General features: G+C 40.3%; 1 protein-coding gene across 2 annotated transcripts in view; it reads right to left on the bottom strand.

Annotated features, from left to right (window-relative positions):
* Nucleotides 1-1,023: 1,023 nt before the first annotated feature.
* oxct1a (3-oxoacid CoA transferase 1a) overlaps nt 1,024-17,058 on the bottom strand; it is a 41,968-nt gene continuing 25,933 nt past the window's right edge. Inside the window, exons 14-17 of one of the 2 annotated variants that reach the window (XM_034595215.1) lie at nt 11,599-11,688; nt 10,671-10,751; nt 1,891-1,992; nt 1,024-1,774 (exon numbers count right to left, since the gene is read on the bottom strand). In XM_034595215.1, coding sequence (XP_034451106.1) covers nt 1,739-1,774; nt 1,891-1,992; nt 10,671-10,751; nt 11,599-11,688 — 309 coding nt within the window. In that variant the 3' untranslated portion in view covers nt 1,024-1,738. The remainder of the gene's footprint in view (nt 1,775-1,890; nt 1,993-10,670; nt 10,752-11,598; nt 11,689-17,058) is intronic. The other variant, XM_034595216.1, reaches the window with a different exon arrangement.

Raw genomic sequence — 17,058 nt, 5'->3', positions numbered from 1 at the left:
AACACGGTGCAGTGTTTAGTTTCGTTACTTGAGAGCAAGAAGTTTCTGGTTCAAATCCCAGCTTGGAGTTAGCATGCCCACCCCCGGTACTTCAGCTTCCTCGGTTAGGTAAAGCAGAATCTTAAGTTTCCGCAGGAGTGAATGGTTGTTTGTCTTTGTATGTTGGCCCTGTGATACGCTTGCATAGGGTGTACCTTGCCTCTTGAATGTCAGCTGATAGTGGCTCCAGCTCCCTCTGCAATAAGGATGAGCGGCATAGATAACAGTTGGATGAAATCAACCCTGGAAACACACGTCAGGTTATTAATTGCCTGATGCCGAAAATGTCCTAATTTGCCAAGGTTGAACAATTCCTGTTGATTGTGATTGATGACAGTTGGCAGCAGTGTCCAAAAGAGCCAACGTGCACAGTGAGAATCAGTTCATGCCTCTCGGTATGGAGGTGACTCGTCCGACCTCTTTACCTTACTGTGCTAAATCCACTTATTGTACCTGAAAATCGGTGCCAGTGAACGTCACGTTGTCCTTTGCAACATCTTAAAAAGTACACATACTGCATCTGTTAAGACTCATTTGTTCCCGTTGCAGCCTGTCATGTTCCTTTCTATTTCTGTGCGTTCCAGTATACTTGATGAGGAAATAGGTTGTAAAAGTTTTAGGGCTTATACGGAAGCACTCTGGTTTGATCCATTAATGGATGTGCTGGATTAACATCAACAGCCCCTGTCACTTTCCTACATTTTTCTGCTTGATGAGCCAACCCGGTTGATCTTCTTGAACCCAAAAGCCCAGTGGCTGAATTTCCCCAGTTACATAACAGCCCTCAGGTAATGGCAGCGCCTCTTTACATGAGTGGAGAAATCGCATCATGAATGTCAATGTAAGCCCACCATCCATATATAGAAGGATTAAACCTGTAGAGTGTCAGAAGCCATCAATCGCAGAATCATTGGCTTCAAATCCAAGTGAGGTTTGATGCTCTGAATAAAAGCCGACAGTTATTCAGACAAAAGAATACAATTGTACTTGTTCCACTCAGCACACAGTCATATTTTATTTTACACAAAGGCAGAGGGACGGCAAACGTCTGAGTGAAACATCTTGAGGCATTGTGTTTTCTGGTTGACGAGCCGAGCAACTCAACATCAACAACCAACTGAAAAATATGAGTGGGGGGGGGGGAAAAAAAGGACAGGTAGACAATGTTCATATTGCTGTGGAAGAGGCGATCATCATTCCTTCATATACTGCATTTCCCAAATGAAGAATAGATATCGTACTGCATATTGGCTGCATAAATTATTAAATGACTTTTTTGTTACATGGTACAACTACGTACATACTCCCTTCTTCCAAATGAGAAATCTCTTGAATTACAGCTATTTTCTAAACATTACATTTCAGCCCTGTGTCTTTTTATAGCAATGTCTTGATCCTACGGTAAATATGATTCACATTTGGTTGTATTTATTACATGAATTTGATCATAGTAGAAAAATCAGTAAAGCATAAGAATAACTTAATAACTTGATGGTGTAATACGCAACAATGCTTATATCTGGTTGCAAAAAAGAATCATTAATTTTGGTTCCTATAAATCAGGAAGGCAGGAAGCGATGTGACCTGAAGTAGTTTTGGTTTATGAGCTTATTTGACCCATCACAGGCTGCTAAATCGTCAGCTGTTCATCACAGAGAAATTAAATCAAAAATGCGTCTCTCTCTCTTTCCAGGCTCCTCTAGATTTGCTGCATGGCCGTCAGATTGGGAGACACCTAGAAGACACCGGGTGGGATGTAAGGAGGAAAGAAGAAATGCATCCTGGTTAGTAACCTCAAAGTTAAGACACTGAAATATGATCCTGGTACAAAAAAACGGTTGAGTTACGCACCTCAAAATCTGTGCCAGTGCATGCCTTGATATCCTCTGGAGTGAGCCCCTCCCATACTTCTATTAGAGTCAGGCCTTTTGTCTGATCCACATCAAACACAGCCTGGTAGAAAGAGAGAGGGCAGAAAGAGACGGCGGGAGGGAATAGATAAAAAGGATGAGAGCGGGGATGACAAGACACAAACATAAAATAGTGGGAGGGATTATTTCCTTAATATATGGCTTTAAATCCTATGATGTGTGTGTGGTCGGCAGCGTCACAGACGAGGATGTGGGAGCCTCGGTTATCAAAGTGAGCTAAAAGAGAAGAACAGCCTCAGGGAGTGGTCGGCAAAACCAGGAGTTGGAAGTAGCCTACTATGAACCTCTGTTTTATGAAGGTTACTGGAGGGAATTAACCTTTATACAAATATTAGATTAACGGATGTAGAGAAGGTTTTTCTTTGTGCCATTAGACAAGATGAATTAAGCTCACAGGGTCAAAAAGGGTGACTCAAAGACACAGGACCCATTCTATGGCTGTTCGAGTGGATATGCATTGACTTGACATAGTGCATTTGGGTCATTTATAAACTAATTCAATTCTGGTGGTTATTTTTATATTAAAGAATGTAGCGGGTGTAATTTGTTTTCCTCTACAAAGGACAATCACCTTTGTTTTGCGTATACCCGCTAATTTTGGTGTAAAAAAAGCACATCTCTTCAGCTACCATAGAAGACTGTCATCTATCAATAACTCTACAAGGTTAAGATATCACTGAGTTCCTGTGGTTACTTGGGCAATCTCTTGACTCTCCATTACACTTCTCTACAACCTGGGATTCGTGCATGATAATTATGATGAGTTGTTCTACATACTCAAATATACGCAAGCACAAAATGTGAACATCTGACTCCCATTTTACAGATGACATTACACACGGTTTATGCACAAAACCCCAGAGTCCAAGGTGATTCATAAATGAGGCCCCTGGAGCTTTCAACATGTCTGACAGTGACACTCTCACGGTACAGAGAGTACAACAACTTCTGAAAAGTTATGCAAAGATAAGGTCTGTTTTCAAAGATAAGGTCATTTTTCATTCTGAGCCATATCTATAGCTACAACAGGGCAGTGATGTACACGATCAGCCACAACATTCAAATCTGTAAAATGTGTTTTAATGCTGCGGCAGATGTTTCCTACTTGGTTGCTTTTACTGGAATAGATGGTCAGCATAAACATATACAACATAATAAAGACAGCAGAAAGCAGAACTTTTACTTTTTTGTTCGTGCATTTTAAACATATTTTAGAAGCAGTCTTTTAGAAGACAATTCTAGAAAGGATACTTTATTTAAACCAATTATTTCAAGACTGCTGCTTCCAAACACAGGTCTGACGAAACAAATCCATTTTTACATAATAACCCTTTAGACTGAATCTGCAGCCATGCCATCACCCACATGTATGCACACAATGCCAAAAAAAAGGTTTTAAAGACAGACGAGGCGCTCTGAGCCGAGCTGGGTCCTGTGGCTCTTCTCAGCAGGGGCTGACAGGCCAGGCCACCATCACATCCCGGCCAAGCCTGTCAGGACTCTCAGCTCATTAGGACCTCACACACAGTGACAGGGCAGGAGGCGGCTATCTCACCCCAATATAGCAAGACAGATGGAATGTCACAAGGCACAAGGGTCTATGGATAACGCAGACAAGAGTCTCTAAATGTGACACGCATCACGAGGGATTAAGGGAAATCGAATGATTTGCCAAAACGGGCCAGCGGTGTTGAATATAGGTGCAGCGACAGCGTACAGATACGGCAGCTGCTGTGTTAATGTCAATGTCTCCGTTTTAACTAGGTGGGAACATTTTAAAGCAACTAACTATCAACTGAGCTAGTTTCTAATACCAACACTTTAGCCATCTGTTTGCAAAGCAGCCTTTTTGTTGTGAAACTGCTGAGTCAACTTCTCTCACACTAGTTAAAGTCACCATCATTATCCAGATTCATATGAGGCTCGTCATTAAGAAGCTGCCAGTGTCGTCCATATGTGGTTTGGTGAGTAGTGGGTTGAACCTCATGTAACAACAATGCACCAACAACATTCAGCCGACTTAACGCTCTAGTCTAGACAAACGTAACTAGAAATGAACATTTTACTCACGAACAAATAAACGTATCCGATACAATTTCAATGAATTACGGCAAATGAAAAGGGCTCAATTTTGAGATGTGTTGAGAATTTTTTCAGAAACATAAAAAAAACTATTTGGCTGCAGGAATAACAAGTGCTGTCACTGGCATTGCCTTCATTACAGGAAATGCCACAGGTAACGGTTTTCTGGGCCCATTATGATGAGTGAATTATTCAGGGATCTTTCTACTTCAACTGTGAATGACATTGGCAATTACTTTTTTTTCTTTTCTTAAATTTAAAACAGGAAATAATTATCTAAATAACTGTCGAGGAGAAAAATACTAGGCGGCTGAGTGTGTAGACTTTTGTCAGGGCAGCAACTTAAGCACCAGGAGGCAGAGTAGTGAGGTGATTTACTAATTGTGGTTAACATAAAGCGCACAAACACACATGTTTTTATGTTCCCCTGAGGACATCAAGAGAAGTACCACAGCCTGTGTGGAACTGTGGTTAAGAGAGGAGAACGTGTGCTGTTATAAAATGCTCCTGCTCTATAGAGAAGCAAGAAAAACACCCCCTGAGGCAACGGGTTCCCCACGACCCTCGGTCTCAAATCATTGCACCACGATTTAGGACACTTGGAATTGCCATCCCCCCTGGCCATGGCGAGTATAGGAGGTTGTTGTGTTTGTGAGAATATATTGTCTATGTAAGCATCTTCGTGTGCATCTCTGTGGATGGAAAAAACATTTGGTTTCAGCTCTCATTTTGCAAACACAGAGATTCTAATGGAAAAAGATAGCAACTCACGGAGAATATAAACATTAACAGGCTTCTATAATGCACCGTTTGTAGTGTCTAATCCTCAACTGCCCAAAGTATCCTCTGGTGATCACCACAACAATAATTTTTTATTTTATTTGATACGTTGTGTTGTTGGCTAATAAGGATCAAAAGGCTTAAAAACAAGGCCGCTATATTTAATCAATTGGAATACAAGTTGAATAAAAATGTGACTCTTGACTTCAGATATTACACTTGACAACACATTCAGATATTGTGCCCCTAATTGGTTTTGTGTCCTATGTGTGGGAAAACAAAGTTGTCGTACTCGCTGGAGACCTCATCTTCTGTGTTTGTCTTAACACCTCATCCTGTGAGATCATAAACGGTTGTATGTACTAAAACTGTATTAGTACAATCCCTTCGGTGGGAGCAGTAAAGTTTCAGCATGGGGCCTTACAGACTTCTAAATGGATACTTTTATTGATCAGTGTTTACTGACAATTGCAGATGACAGGTTTTCTCTTCATTGTTGTCATGAGGATGTTGATGCAGAGCAGACTGTGGTTTTATCGCTAGTTAAATTATGCCTCAAGGAAGCCAATAACCTGTCATAGGCACATTGTATTACATTGGAAATTAAACTGGAAACAGGAAATTAGTACTCATTTTGTGTTTTGGCTTATTTATTTTATTTAGTTTGAAAGCAAATTTCACGCCCTGTTGTCTTTTTAGTTAATGTGTCAGCTTGCCTTTTAATGTCAAGATCAAAAGTGTACACGATAATTTGTGAAGCAAGTCTGTTATATACACGAGAGTAAAATCAAGCCCATTCGCATGTAAATACCCAAACCTGGATGTGGTTTCTGCAGCGCACGCTTGCTTATTTTGCACACCGCATAAAGGGCTCCACACACAAAACAAACAATGGAAACAACAGTGGCCGTCCCTGTGGATGATGACAATGAACCATTTTTGGCTATAGTGAAATCTCGGATCAATACTGTGCTGGGTAAACCAAACCCATTATTATTCGGCAGGTAAAGTTTATTGATGAAATAAATTTGAATAACTCAGAAGAGGATTACTGACGAAAATGAGGTGAAATTTTGTGCCTGCGCCACTGTCAGAGCTGTTTTTGTCGTCTTTTACATCCATCCCTGTCGACTATCACTGAACGTGCGAACGAGGGAAACTAATTAAGTGTATTTGAGTCTTAGCTACAAATACGCAATCAAAATCTTTTGGCTGCCCTTTTGTGTCCGAGTTTTTGGCATGGCAAACTTCAGTCAGATTCAGGTACAGCCTGGAAGAGGCAGTCAGTGAAGGAGGGCTGAGGAAATTTAGTGCAGCTGAGCAAATGCGGTATGGATTTTCCAAGCTGTTTACATTTCCAGTCTGACCTCATTGATGTGGTGTCAAACAACCCAGACTCATATCACAGCATTTTCTGTTCTCTTAATGTTTACTGCAAATGTTTCACAGAAATATTGCTATTTGCTAATGAATCAGAATGAATGGAGACCGTTTTGTAAAACCATACTTTGCTTGGTGTTGCATCTTTTCTTGATGCTTGATTCTTATTTTGTCTTAGACTTCTTCCTGTGTCTGCATAGGTTTTCTCTGGGTACTCCTGCTTCCTCCCACAGTCGAAAGACATGCAGCTTAGGTTAATTAAGCTCTGAATTGCCCAAAGGTGTGAATTTGAGTGTGGGTTGTTTTTCTCCATATGTCAGCCCTGTGATGGAGTGGAAACTTTTCAAGGATGTATCCCACATCTCGCACTAATGTCTGGAGTTGGCTCAGGCCCCTGAGCAACCCTCATAGGACAAGCGGTTTAGATAAAGGATAAATCAAAATATGCAATAATTGTGTTGTCATTGATCAAGTTTTCCATTTCGGTGTAATAATCCAGTGGCCAAGCTATAATTTTTCTAAACTGAGGGCCACAAATGGGCCACAATTTACACAGAGGGGATAATTATATGTGCAACGTCCATGCATAATTCCTGATTCAGTGAAGTGCACATTTAAGTCATTCCTTGTTTACTGGTAACTCTATAGGTTTGATCAAAGCCACACATAAACGTTCATTTTTCAAGCATATGCTTCAAAAAAGCTTAGCTAATTCAAAAATCTTAACAAATTGTCATATTTATGGTTTAGTAATAAATGTAAATATTTATTGTGAGTTTTTTCGCCCCTGACTACTGACATGCGAAGTATACTTCAGGGGCTAATCGGCTTTCAGCTGGGGCCAGTGTCCCCCCTTGGCCTCGCCACTGGATCCGCCCCTGTCAAAATCATAATCTGACTGAAGCTACAAGCTAACAAATTTAACAGTAATTCAGAAGCTACTGCACTGACACCCTCAAGCGAATCCCTACTTTATACAAGTGCTGTTTGACAACAGAAACAGAAAATCGTTAATCACATCTTTATTGTGCAGTTGAGAATATTGGTTTTCAGTACAAACACTCACTGCTATAGCTGGAGGTGGCAAAAAGTTGGTTTCTAAACATTGCAGCCGAGTTAAAGTCCTGCGCACAATATCTGGGAGGCTGACAGGCTGACATTCACGCGTCAGTATTTTGAAAAGCTCAGTTACACCTGTCTAGACTACAAAGAGAGGCCAACGCTGCCAAAGGAAAAGAGTTTTCACAAGGCCTTCATTTAGGGATATTTTTCAAATGGATTCACAGCACAACAGTGAGGGTATCAAAAGAATGAAGTAGGAGGGATGTGGAGGTCAGCAGTGAAGTGAGAAGGTTGAGGAAATAAGAGGAGAATATGCGTTGATACAGATGGAAGGAACTGAGGAAGGAGGTCATAATATAGAATTCAAGATCATTAAAAAGGCTTGGGATTTAATAAGAAAATAATATTAATGAATAGAGAGGGAGGGGAAGCAGCAGGAGATGAAATGAGAAGGTGGGGGAGAGGAGGAGGAGGAGTTGGTGCCAGTGTTAGAGGGGTATTAGAAAGAGCTTTAACCTTTATAAATGTTGACAGAAATCTGCTTGCTGAGAAATGTTGCGCAATCACAACATAAGCCAGCCGAGCAGAAAAGAACAGACGGGGGCGGTGGCGGGGTGGACACGCTGTCTTACTTTGCCCCTGACAGGTCATGTTTTCAATGAGCGAGTTCCAAAGGCAATAAACATCATAGAGTAGCAGGAAACTGACCAGAGAACATAAGGACATGAAGACTATATCACCACTGAGATCGGCTAGCAACCAGAACCTGGCCTTGGACTTTTTTTATTTGTCTTTCTCAGCTGTACCCACAACCTTTTATTTCCCAATCAGAGCTGCATTTTTCTATTTCCTCCACCTGCTCTATACCCTCCATCTTCACTTAAAAAAAAAAAGAGTATGTTTTGCTTACCTTCTGCTTATTTCCCCCTTAACAGAAAATGTCACCCTAAGACTATCTCCAGCCCTTTTCTGACAGGATAAATTCTACCTGTAAATGGAACGTTAGTAATTCCAGTTAAATGGAGTTTGAGTGACAATCTCAGAGGAATGTGAATGATTCATGCTCAACCAAGACTCTTTTCAGTTTTTCCCTTCACCATATGTGCTGCCCAGAACAACAATATACTGCTGTAATTTAAGTTTTTCTATCACACAAAATCTAAACATAATGGTTATAATAATAATAATAACTGTATTTGTACAGCACCTTTCAATACAAGTAACAAAGTGCTTTACGACAAACAATCAGAGATAAGAAGATAAACATAATAAAGGTCATAGACATCATACGATAAAAGCTTTTTTGTTTATAGAGATGTGTCTTAAGAAGAGAGATAAAAGAGGTGACCGATTCTGCTAGTCTAATCTCTTCTGGCAGATTGTTCCAAAGTATAGGGGCCCTAACGGAAAAGGCTCTATCTGCTTTGGTTTTCAGCCTTGATTTTGGAAAGGCTAGCAACGCTTTACCAGAGGATCTCTAACTGTAGCGAGCTTTTCCCACAGAAATTAAGAAGATGCAGCTCCCAAGCTCTAGCTCACAGTGAGATTGAGCAGTAAGATTTCCCACAATAAACCCCAAGGTCTAATTAAAAAAAAAAAATGTGGATGAACTCCCCTACCTGCCAGTCCATGGGCATTGTCCCCAACTTGCAAGCATGCCAAGCAATAACAGGAGCCTCAGGTTGAATCTCTTCCATCCCTGCCACTGTGCTTTTTAAACTACCTCAATAATTTCCACCACAGAGATGAGCAAAGCTCCACTTTCTCTGAGTCTTCCACCTCCTCCACAGAGTTTGTGTCAGTTGGGTTCAGGAGTCCCTTCAAATGTTCCTTCCTTCGCTCTCTCCATTCTGATTTATCTGACAGTTTGCCAAAACTTCTTGAAGCCAACTAAAAATCATTCTCCATGGCCTCTCAAACTCCACGCACACCCACATCAAGTCTAGTCAATTTTATTCACACGGCCAGAAATCACTAATCCACATAAAATCACTGAGTGTTTGCCTCTGCAAACACCACAGCTGAAGTGCTTCTGGCCAGAAATCTCTGTCTGTCACGTGATTCATTCAATGTTAATAAACTTTGAACAAACACGTGACCAGTGCTCTGAAGCAGCAGCGGCTGGGACTAATCAACATAAGCAAGGTTGTCAATCCCGACTAAAGTGCGTTCACGACAACAGCGGGTTATGACAACAGAAAGACCACTGATTCTCTAGTTCGGAGTTCCGCGTCGCAGTCAAACTTCACTTCAATTTCAATGAACAAGTGAACAGCTCTATGTGCAGCAGCGGTGACACAGCTGCAGGGTTCTGAGGACCTGCAGCCCTTTTTACTTGCCACAGCTGCAGGTCACTTTTACAGCATTCCACACAAGCATGTTTAGAGTGGGCACTGCACTAATAATAATAATCATAATTTACATTACATTTAGGGGGAAACCAACCCCAACCATGAAAATCAATAACCATCCTTCGACAGAAATCAACTGATTGAATTAATGTTGATTTAATATATGGAATTTCTATCTACCAGTGTCACTCTGTTGCATCATACCAAACCATCAGTGGCTTGTGTGTGTGGGTGGGTGTGTGTGTCTGGCGTGCGTGCATGTGAGGCAGATGTAATTGAAAGATAAAGAAGCAATGTGTGTGACTTGTGTTTCACCAGGCTCACTGACTCTGTGCGCCTGTGCTTGTTGCTTTAATATTCAGGGAACTGACTGACGGTGATACAATGGGACTGCAAACTGCCAACATATTAAATGTTTGTCTTCAGTCAACCCGCTGACTGCAAGGTGGGAAATGTTATTACTTTGCAAGGTGAACAGTGACAAAAACTAAAAAACGCCCTAAAAGCAAAAAGTCAGATCAATCTATACGATCAGATTATTTAGAAGTGACTAGAGAATTGAGAATATATTTATATAATTAAGCCCCACATTATATTTACCAAATATACAATTATTGGATTAATAAAATACAATCAGGGAACCTTATATACTGCTGCCTACTGTATCTATATGTATAGGACTATTATATCTTCAATATTCAAGTATACAATTTATTCTTCTGTGGTTTTAAATGGTACAACCAATGCTGTTTGTAATCGGCTGATATTAGCTTAATATTAGTCACAGATATCCACTTGAAATCGGTAGGAAATGTTAAAATAATGATAAATAAATCACGAAAGCATCATCCAGGTCTTTTACAGGCCATGAGTTAGTGTCAGAGGCCAGAGCTGACTCATCACCATGAGTAAGCAGCCCAAATTCATGACTAATGGCTCATCCATCCATTCATGCATGTATCCATCCATCCACTTGTATTTAGATTTAGGACAGTGAAGACAATGTTCGCATATATGAAATACATATAAAATAATCAGAACGCACCTTCTCTGTGATGATACGATCCACACACTGTTTCCCTGTCAACGGCAGGCTACATGTGTCCAATATCTTGTGTTTTCCTCCCTGAAAGAAAAGAGCAGCAGGTTAAAAGAAAAACTAAAGTAGAGGTAATTTAGTCAGTTCAGCTCGTCAGACACAAAAGACCAGTGTGTTCATACTTTCAGTGATGCAGCGTAAACCTTAATGTGCCCAGGGATGCAGATGGTTATGTACTCTGAGGCTAACCCCATGGGGTAAATACACCATATATTCCATTTAAGTGTATATCTCAGTTTCCTTGCCAGTCAGGAAAGAAAGCACACATCCAAATGCCTCAAACGCTGCCTGAAAAACACACATCATACATCAACCACCACCCCCACCTTCTCCATCATGAATGAACACAAGCTTCAGGGGAGGAAATTTATGCTCACCTGCTGCACCACCTGGACTATAAATGGGTGCCAGACAGGCTCCTATTAGCAAAAAACTGCACGCTTCTGTGAATAGTGAATGTTACGTTGCCCTTGCATCATATCAGACTCGACTTTCTATAAGTAAACCAATTCAGCTGAATTGCCCCACAGCTTTTGTCAGAAGCCCTGCAGCACGAGTATAACTAATACGCTGTTCCTGAAACCCAGAGTCAAATTGTAGACTTGAATTAGCCAATGGCGAAATAAAGACATGGTTTGTGTTCTGAATCTCATCAGGATGAGCCAACGCTCTCTGGTGAAGAGGCATTAAGAAATCCATTAACAGAATTATCTTTAATCAGTCATAACACTCAGTCATTATTGTGAAAGTAGATACAGAGTATGCTGGTGAAGGTTTTAACACAGGAAAAGGAAATTGGCAATTTGATTGCTTGCTTCTGAGTGTTTTGTGGTTATGAGTGCGCGCGCACACCCAAACACACACGCACACAAACCTTAGCTGAATGCTCCATGGTGACCACCACCTTGGTTCCGGCGCTAGCCACCAAATCCATGGCTCCTCCCATTCCCTTCACCATCTTACCCTAAGAAAGGAAGAAAGAAATAGATTGAAGTTTCAGTTATAACATTTATTTATGGGTGGACAATGCAATAAAATCCAAAACCACCAAAGAGTACAGGTTTTAAAATTACTATGATGTCCACTGTAGCCTACAACAAAACAAAACCATAAAATATAAAAGTTTCTATGTCTTCAGTGCAAGAATATGTTGTAATGCTTTGTGCAGAGTAAAAGCCTAATTTTATCCATGCACTAAAATAATAAGACCCAGCAGAAAACGTCACACAGTGAGATAAGGAAAGGAGCAGAAGATTAAAATGAATCTCCAGTATGAGAAACTGTGGTGAGGTAAAACCAGATTGTCCAATTAAAGAGGACAAAATGTACTTTACCTCCGTCCATTTACCTCCGAGTATTTTGAGAGAAAAATTATATTTTAGCTTGTTTTTTAATGCTCCCATCAGTTATTATAATGCATCACTTTTCAAATGAATTGAAACAAAAGGTGCAATGAAAAATTAAGTACACAGGCTGCAAATGAATCCAGGTTAACAAAACACTGCATATTTAGAAGTGAGGATGACAGCGAATACACCAAGTGTTCATTGTAATAAGCCACAACACAACTCTCTGGTAGAAATTAGCCCCAATGAAAACAACAGTTGGTACTGTGCACTGTGAATTATACAGAATAGCAGGGAGGCTTTATTCTGGCAACACATGCTGCATGTAATTTCTTCTTTGCAAACTAAATTATATTTGTTGCCTCTGTATGGGGTCGCTGGCAGAAATGTCAAAGAAGGATATCTCAAAACCTGAGAAAATTGAACCAAAGCTATGTGAGACCATAGATACGGATATGTTTTTTTGTAATTAGTTGAGGAGCAATATGATCAAAATACACGTTTCTTGGTACAATATGCAAGGTGGTATTCTGAGTGTGTGCTTAGTGGTCAAAGGCATTCAAGGAGACAGCAGCATTTCAGTATTTACTATTCTGAGGAATGTGTAGCATTGTAAGAGTGATCCTGGCGGTTTGATGGGGTTCGTCTGTGGAGCCATTTCTTTTAAATAACATAGGTGTGAACCTGTAGGTTACATTCCAAATCACAGCTAGCAGAGACCACTAAAGGCATGTGTTAAAACAGAATAAAAGTGTTAACAAATTATATTCCTTCAATAGATCACCGTCTCTGCAATCCATAAATATCCAGAAACCATTGTGTCCTATGAAAACATGTCCATTCTAACAAAATGCAAGCAGAGCAGGCAACAAAAGATTTGCAATGAAGGAAACCTCAGGAGGCATATTTGAGCTATTTGAATTAAACAGTCAAAGTATGGGCTTTAAAACATGTATAAATTCTCCCATGTTACACCCAATCTCCCTGTTCCAATTCAGTGAGTGAATACAATTTTAAAAAGTTTAGAAAAAACGGAGTTAATGTTAAAAGCAAGCAATCTGAAAGATCATCGCTGCCACAGAACTGCCAGCCGAGCCGGGTGAAAAACTGTCCCTCATTGTTCCCAATAAGGAGGTTTCCAAATAAGGTTGACATGCAGATATGGCCACAGGGTGACGGCTGAGTAACTGAATTAAAATCCCATTTGCTCATCAATCATGTGAGGAGCCTGCTTTGCTTTCTGCTCCCTACCAGAGGATATATATATGCCAAGTGTGGTGCATCATAAGGATACCGTCTGCCTCCGGGGTGGCCAGCTGGGTGGAGGAGATATCAACAGAGAGCGGAAAAAGGGCTGGGAGAGGGGAGGTGGGGTTGAGGAAGTAGGGAAAAGCAAAGACCTTGGATATAAGAGAGGCTGTGTTTAATGTCATAGACTTGTCTGTTTTATCTTATAGAACACCAGTTGAAAGTTTACTACTATAAAAGCTCACTTAACATCCTAAACTAGAAAGGGCACTCAGTAGTCTAGATCGGCACCCAAATTGAATGGCTTCTTTCTCGACCTATATCAAATATCTCCACCAAGTTTCGTGTAAATCCGTCTTGTAGTTTGTGTAATCTTCTTTGCATTCAAACCAACAAAAAACTAACGGACAGGGGTGAAAACGTAACCTCTTTGGCGGAGGTAATTAAACCATGAAAATTGTTGTTATTAAAACACTACACACTTTGACTTTTAACCTTCAAGCACAATCTCTCCACCCTTTTCTTGCCTTCAGGGTTTTCATTAAACACATAGTGACTCCTACACAATGATACTCAAAAGGGGGAACCGTGTCCTTTTTCATATAATCAATGTTAATGCACTTTCAAAAGGGCTAGGTGGTGTGTACAGGCCCTGGGGGGAGAACACTGGTAGTGGCAAATCTGGATTTACAGCTGTGCCCGAGCCAGACACCTGCTAATGTACTCCACCCACCGGAGAGGCTGCTGTTAATCAAAATCTGTTAAACATCCATGTTAAATTACTGGTCTGGTTATGATCAATAAAATGGGTCAATACGATAATAAACATTTGAAGGAAATCACAAAATGATCTTGTTTCACCTCCGGGGGGAAATTAATCATCTAGTGGAACCAGCATATATATATATACACTACCGTTCAAAAGTTTGGGGTCACCCAGACAATTTCGTGTTTTCCATGAAAACTCACACTTTTATTTATCAAGTGAGTTGCAAAATGAATAGAAAATATAGTCAAGACATTGACAAGGTAAGAAATAATGATTTTTATTGGAAATATTAATTTTGTTCTTCAAACTTTGCTTTTGTCAAAGAATGCTCCATTTGCAGCAGTTACAGCATTGCAGACCTTTGGCATTCTAGCTGTTAATTTGTTGAGGTAATCTGTAGAAATTTCACCCCACGCTTCCTGAAGCACCTCCCACAAGTTGGATTGGCTCGATGGGCACTTCTTGCGTACCATACAGTCAAGCTGCTCCCACAACAGCTCAATGGGGTTGAGATCTGGTGACTGCGCTGGCCACTCCATTACAGACAGCATACCAGCTGCCTGCTTCTTCCCTAAATAGTTCTTGCATAATTTGGAGGTGTGCTTTGGGTCATTGTCCTGTTGTAGGAGGAAATTGGCTCCAATCAAGCGCTGTCCACAGGGTATGGCATGGCGTGGCAAAATGGAGTGATAGCCTTCCTTATTTAAAATCCCTTTTACCTTGTACAAATCTCCCACTTTACCAGCACCAAAGCAGCCCCAGACCATCACATTACCTCCACCATGCTTGACAGATGGCGTCAGGCACTCTTCCAGCATCTTCTCACCTGTTCTGCATCTCACAAATGTTCTTCTGTGTGATCCAAACACCTCAAACTTTGATTCGTCTGTCCATAACACTTTTTTCCAATCTTCCTCTGTCCAATGTCTGTGTTCTTTTGCCCATATCAATCTTTTCTTTTTATTGGCCAGTCTCAGATATGGCTTTTTCTTTGCCACTCTGCCTAGAAGGCCAGCATCCCAGAGTCGCCTCTTCACTGTAGACGTTGACACTGGTGTTTTGCGGGTACCATTTAAAGAAGCTGCCAGTTGAGGACCTGTGAGGCGTCTATTTCTCAAACTAGAGACTCGAAACTAGAGTCTTCTTGCTGAGTTGTGCACCGGGGCCTCCCACTTCTCTTTCTACTCTGGTTAGAGCCCGTTTGTGCTGTTCTCTGAAGGGAGTAGTACACACCGTTGTAGGAAATTTTCAGTTTCTTCGCAATTTCTCGCATGGAATAGCCTTCATTTCTAAGAACAAGAATAGACTGGCGAGTTTCACATGAAAGTTCTCTTTTTCTGGCCATTTTGAGAGTATAATCGAACCCACAAATGTGATGCTCCAGATACTCAACTAGCTCAAAGGAAGGCCAGTTTTATAGCTTCTCTCACCAGCAAAACAGTTTTCAGCTGTGCTAACATAATTGCACAAGGGTTTTCTAATCATCCATTAGTCTTCTAAGGCGATTAGCAAACACAATGTACCATTAGAACACTGGAGTGATAGTTGCTGGAAATGGGCCTCTATACACCTATGTAGATATTTCATTAAAAAACAGACGTTTCCACCTAGAATAGTCATTTACCACATTAACAATGTATAGAGTGTATTTCTGATTAATTTAATGTTATCTTCATTGAAAAAAACTGTGCTTTTCTTTGAAAAATAAGGAAATTTCTAAGTGACCCCAAACTTTTGAACGGTAGTGTATATATATATAAAATTGATTGGTTGTATGTTTTTAGCATCAGAAACTGCAGGAATCAAGTGAATGGAATTGAATTGTTATAGACAATACATTTTTGGAATGAACGTTACTTTGAAATTGAATGATGCATTTACACAGACTGTGTTGCATTGCAGAGACAGCAGCCAGCAACACAGGGTAAGACTGTGTGCTCACAGTGAAACGTCTCAGTAATGTACACGACCTTGCTAGAAAGAAAAGACTAAAATAATATTACTGTGGAGACTTTCAGGCAGGTGTGGGCTCTAGGATGGGATTAGCTAACAACCTATTTGATCCTGCTCAATTAAGCAACCATGGCAGCCAAATATTGTTGATTTTTGCTTCTTAATACTGGAGGCATCCTATTTATAGAATTCCATTTTGACAAAAACCGACAGTTTCATGGATACATTGAATATGAAGGCTGTCATAGTCTGGCTGTTCTACCAGTGGGACCTACACAGAAGAACTCAAATGGAACAAATATATTGTCTCCAGTGGTGTGTAATTTACTAATTTAATTAATACAGCTCTGATGATATTAACCTTGCTGGTCTCACTGAAGTCCCACAGGTTTTTAATTTGCTCACCACTGTGATTGTGTCCATTTCCCCACTGTAATCTTAGCACCATATAGGAACTATGATACCTGGAAGTGTGTATCTACCCACAGAAAGTACTCTATGAGATATCGCTCCTTTAAAATATTCAAACGTACAATATTTTACTTCGGCCGCTAGTCGTCTTTCAATTAAAACGATAACAAAACACCTAGTTTGATGACGTCATGAAGCAGCGTAGGATCATGGGAGTTGTTGTCTTCACCATGATTGCTGATGAGAATCTAACTGACGCCACTCAGGAGTCTTGAATCTTGATCTATTACGATTGGAAAAAAATGTGTTTTTCCTTCGCCATGCGTTCTTTGATCCAGAAGTTATAGGAGAGATGGGCAAAGCCACTGGTAAAGCAGATATAATGTAATCAAAGGCAACCAAAATAAATGTCCTGTTACCTTGAATAAAATTTGGGATTTGATGATGTAAATACACAAGTGAACAAAATATATAACATGCATCATATTCGTACAGAATGTTAATGAAGAACTGTTGTATTTGTTGCATTACATTCCGATGTAAAATTCCATTCCACTTTGTATAAGAAGGCATTTCTATGTTAATTTTGTAGTTATTTATTTCACTG

Source organism: Hippoglossus hippoglossus, chromosome 9 (genome assembly GCF_009819705.1).
Source record: "Hippoglossus hippoglossus isolate fHipHip1 chromosome 9, fHipHip1.pri, whole genome shotgun sequence".
NCBI lineage: Eukaryota > Metazoa > Chordata > Actinopteri > Pleuronectiformes > Pleuronectidae > Hippoglossus > Hippoglossus hippoglossus.
The sequence above is the reverse complement of the archived record's forward strand: the minus strand, read 5'-3'. Positions and strand labels throughout refer to the sequence as shown.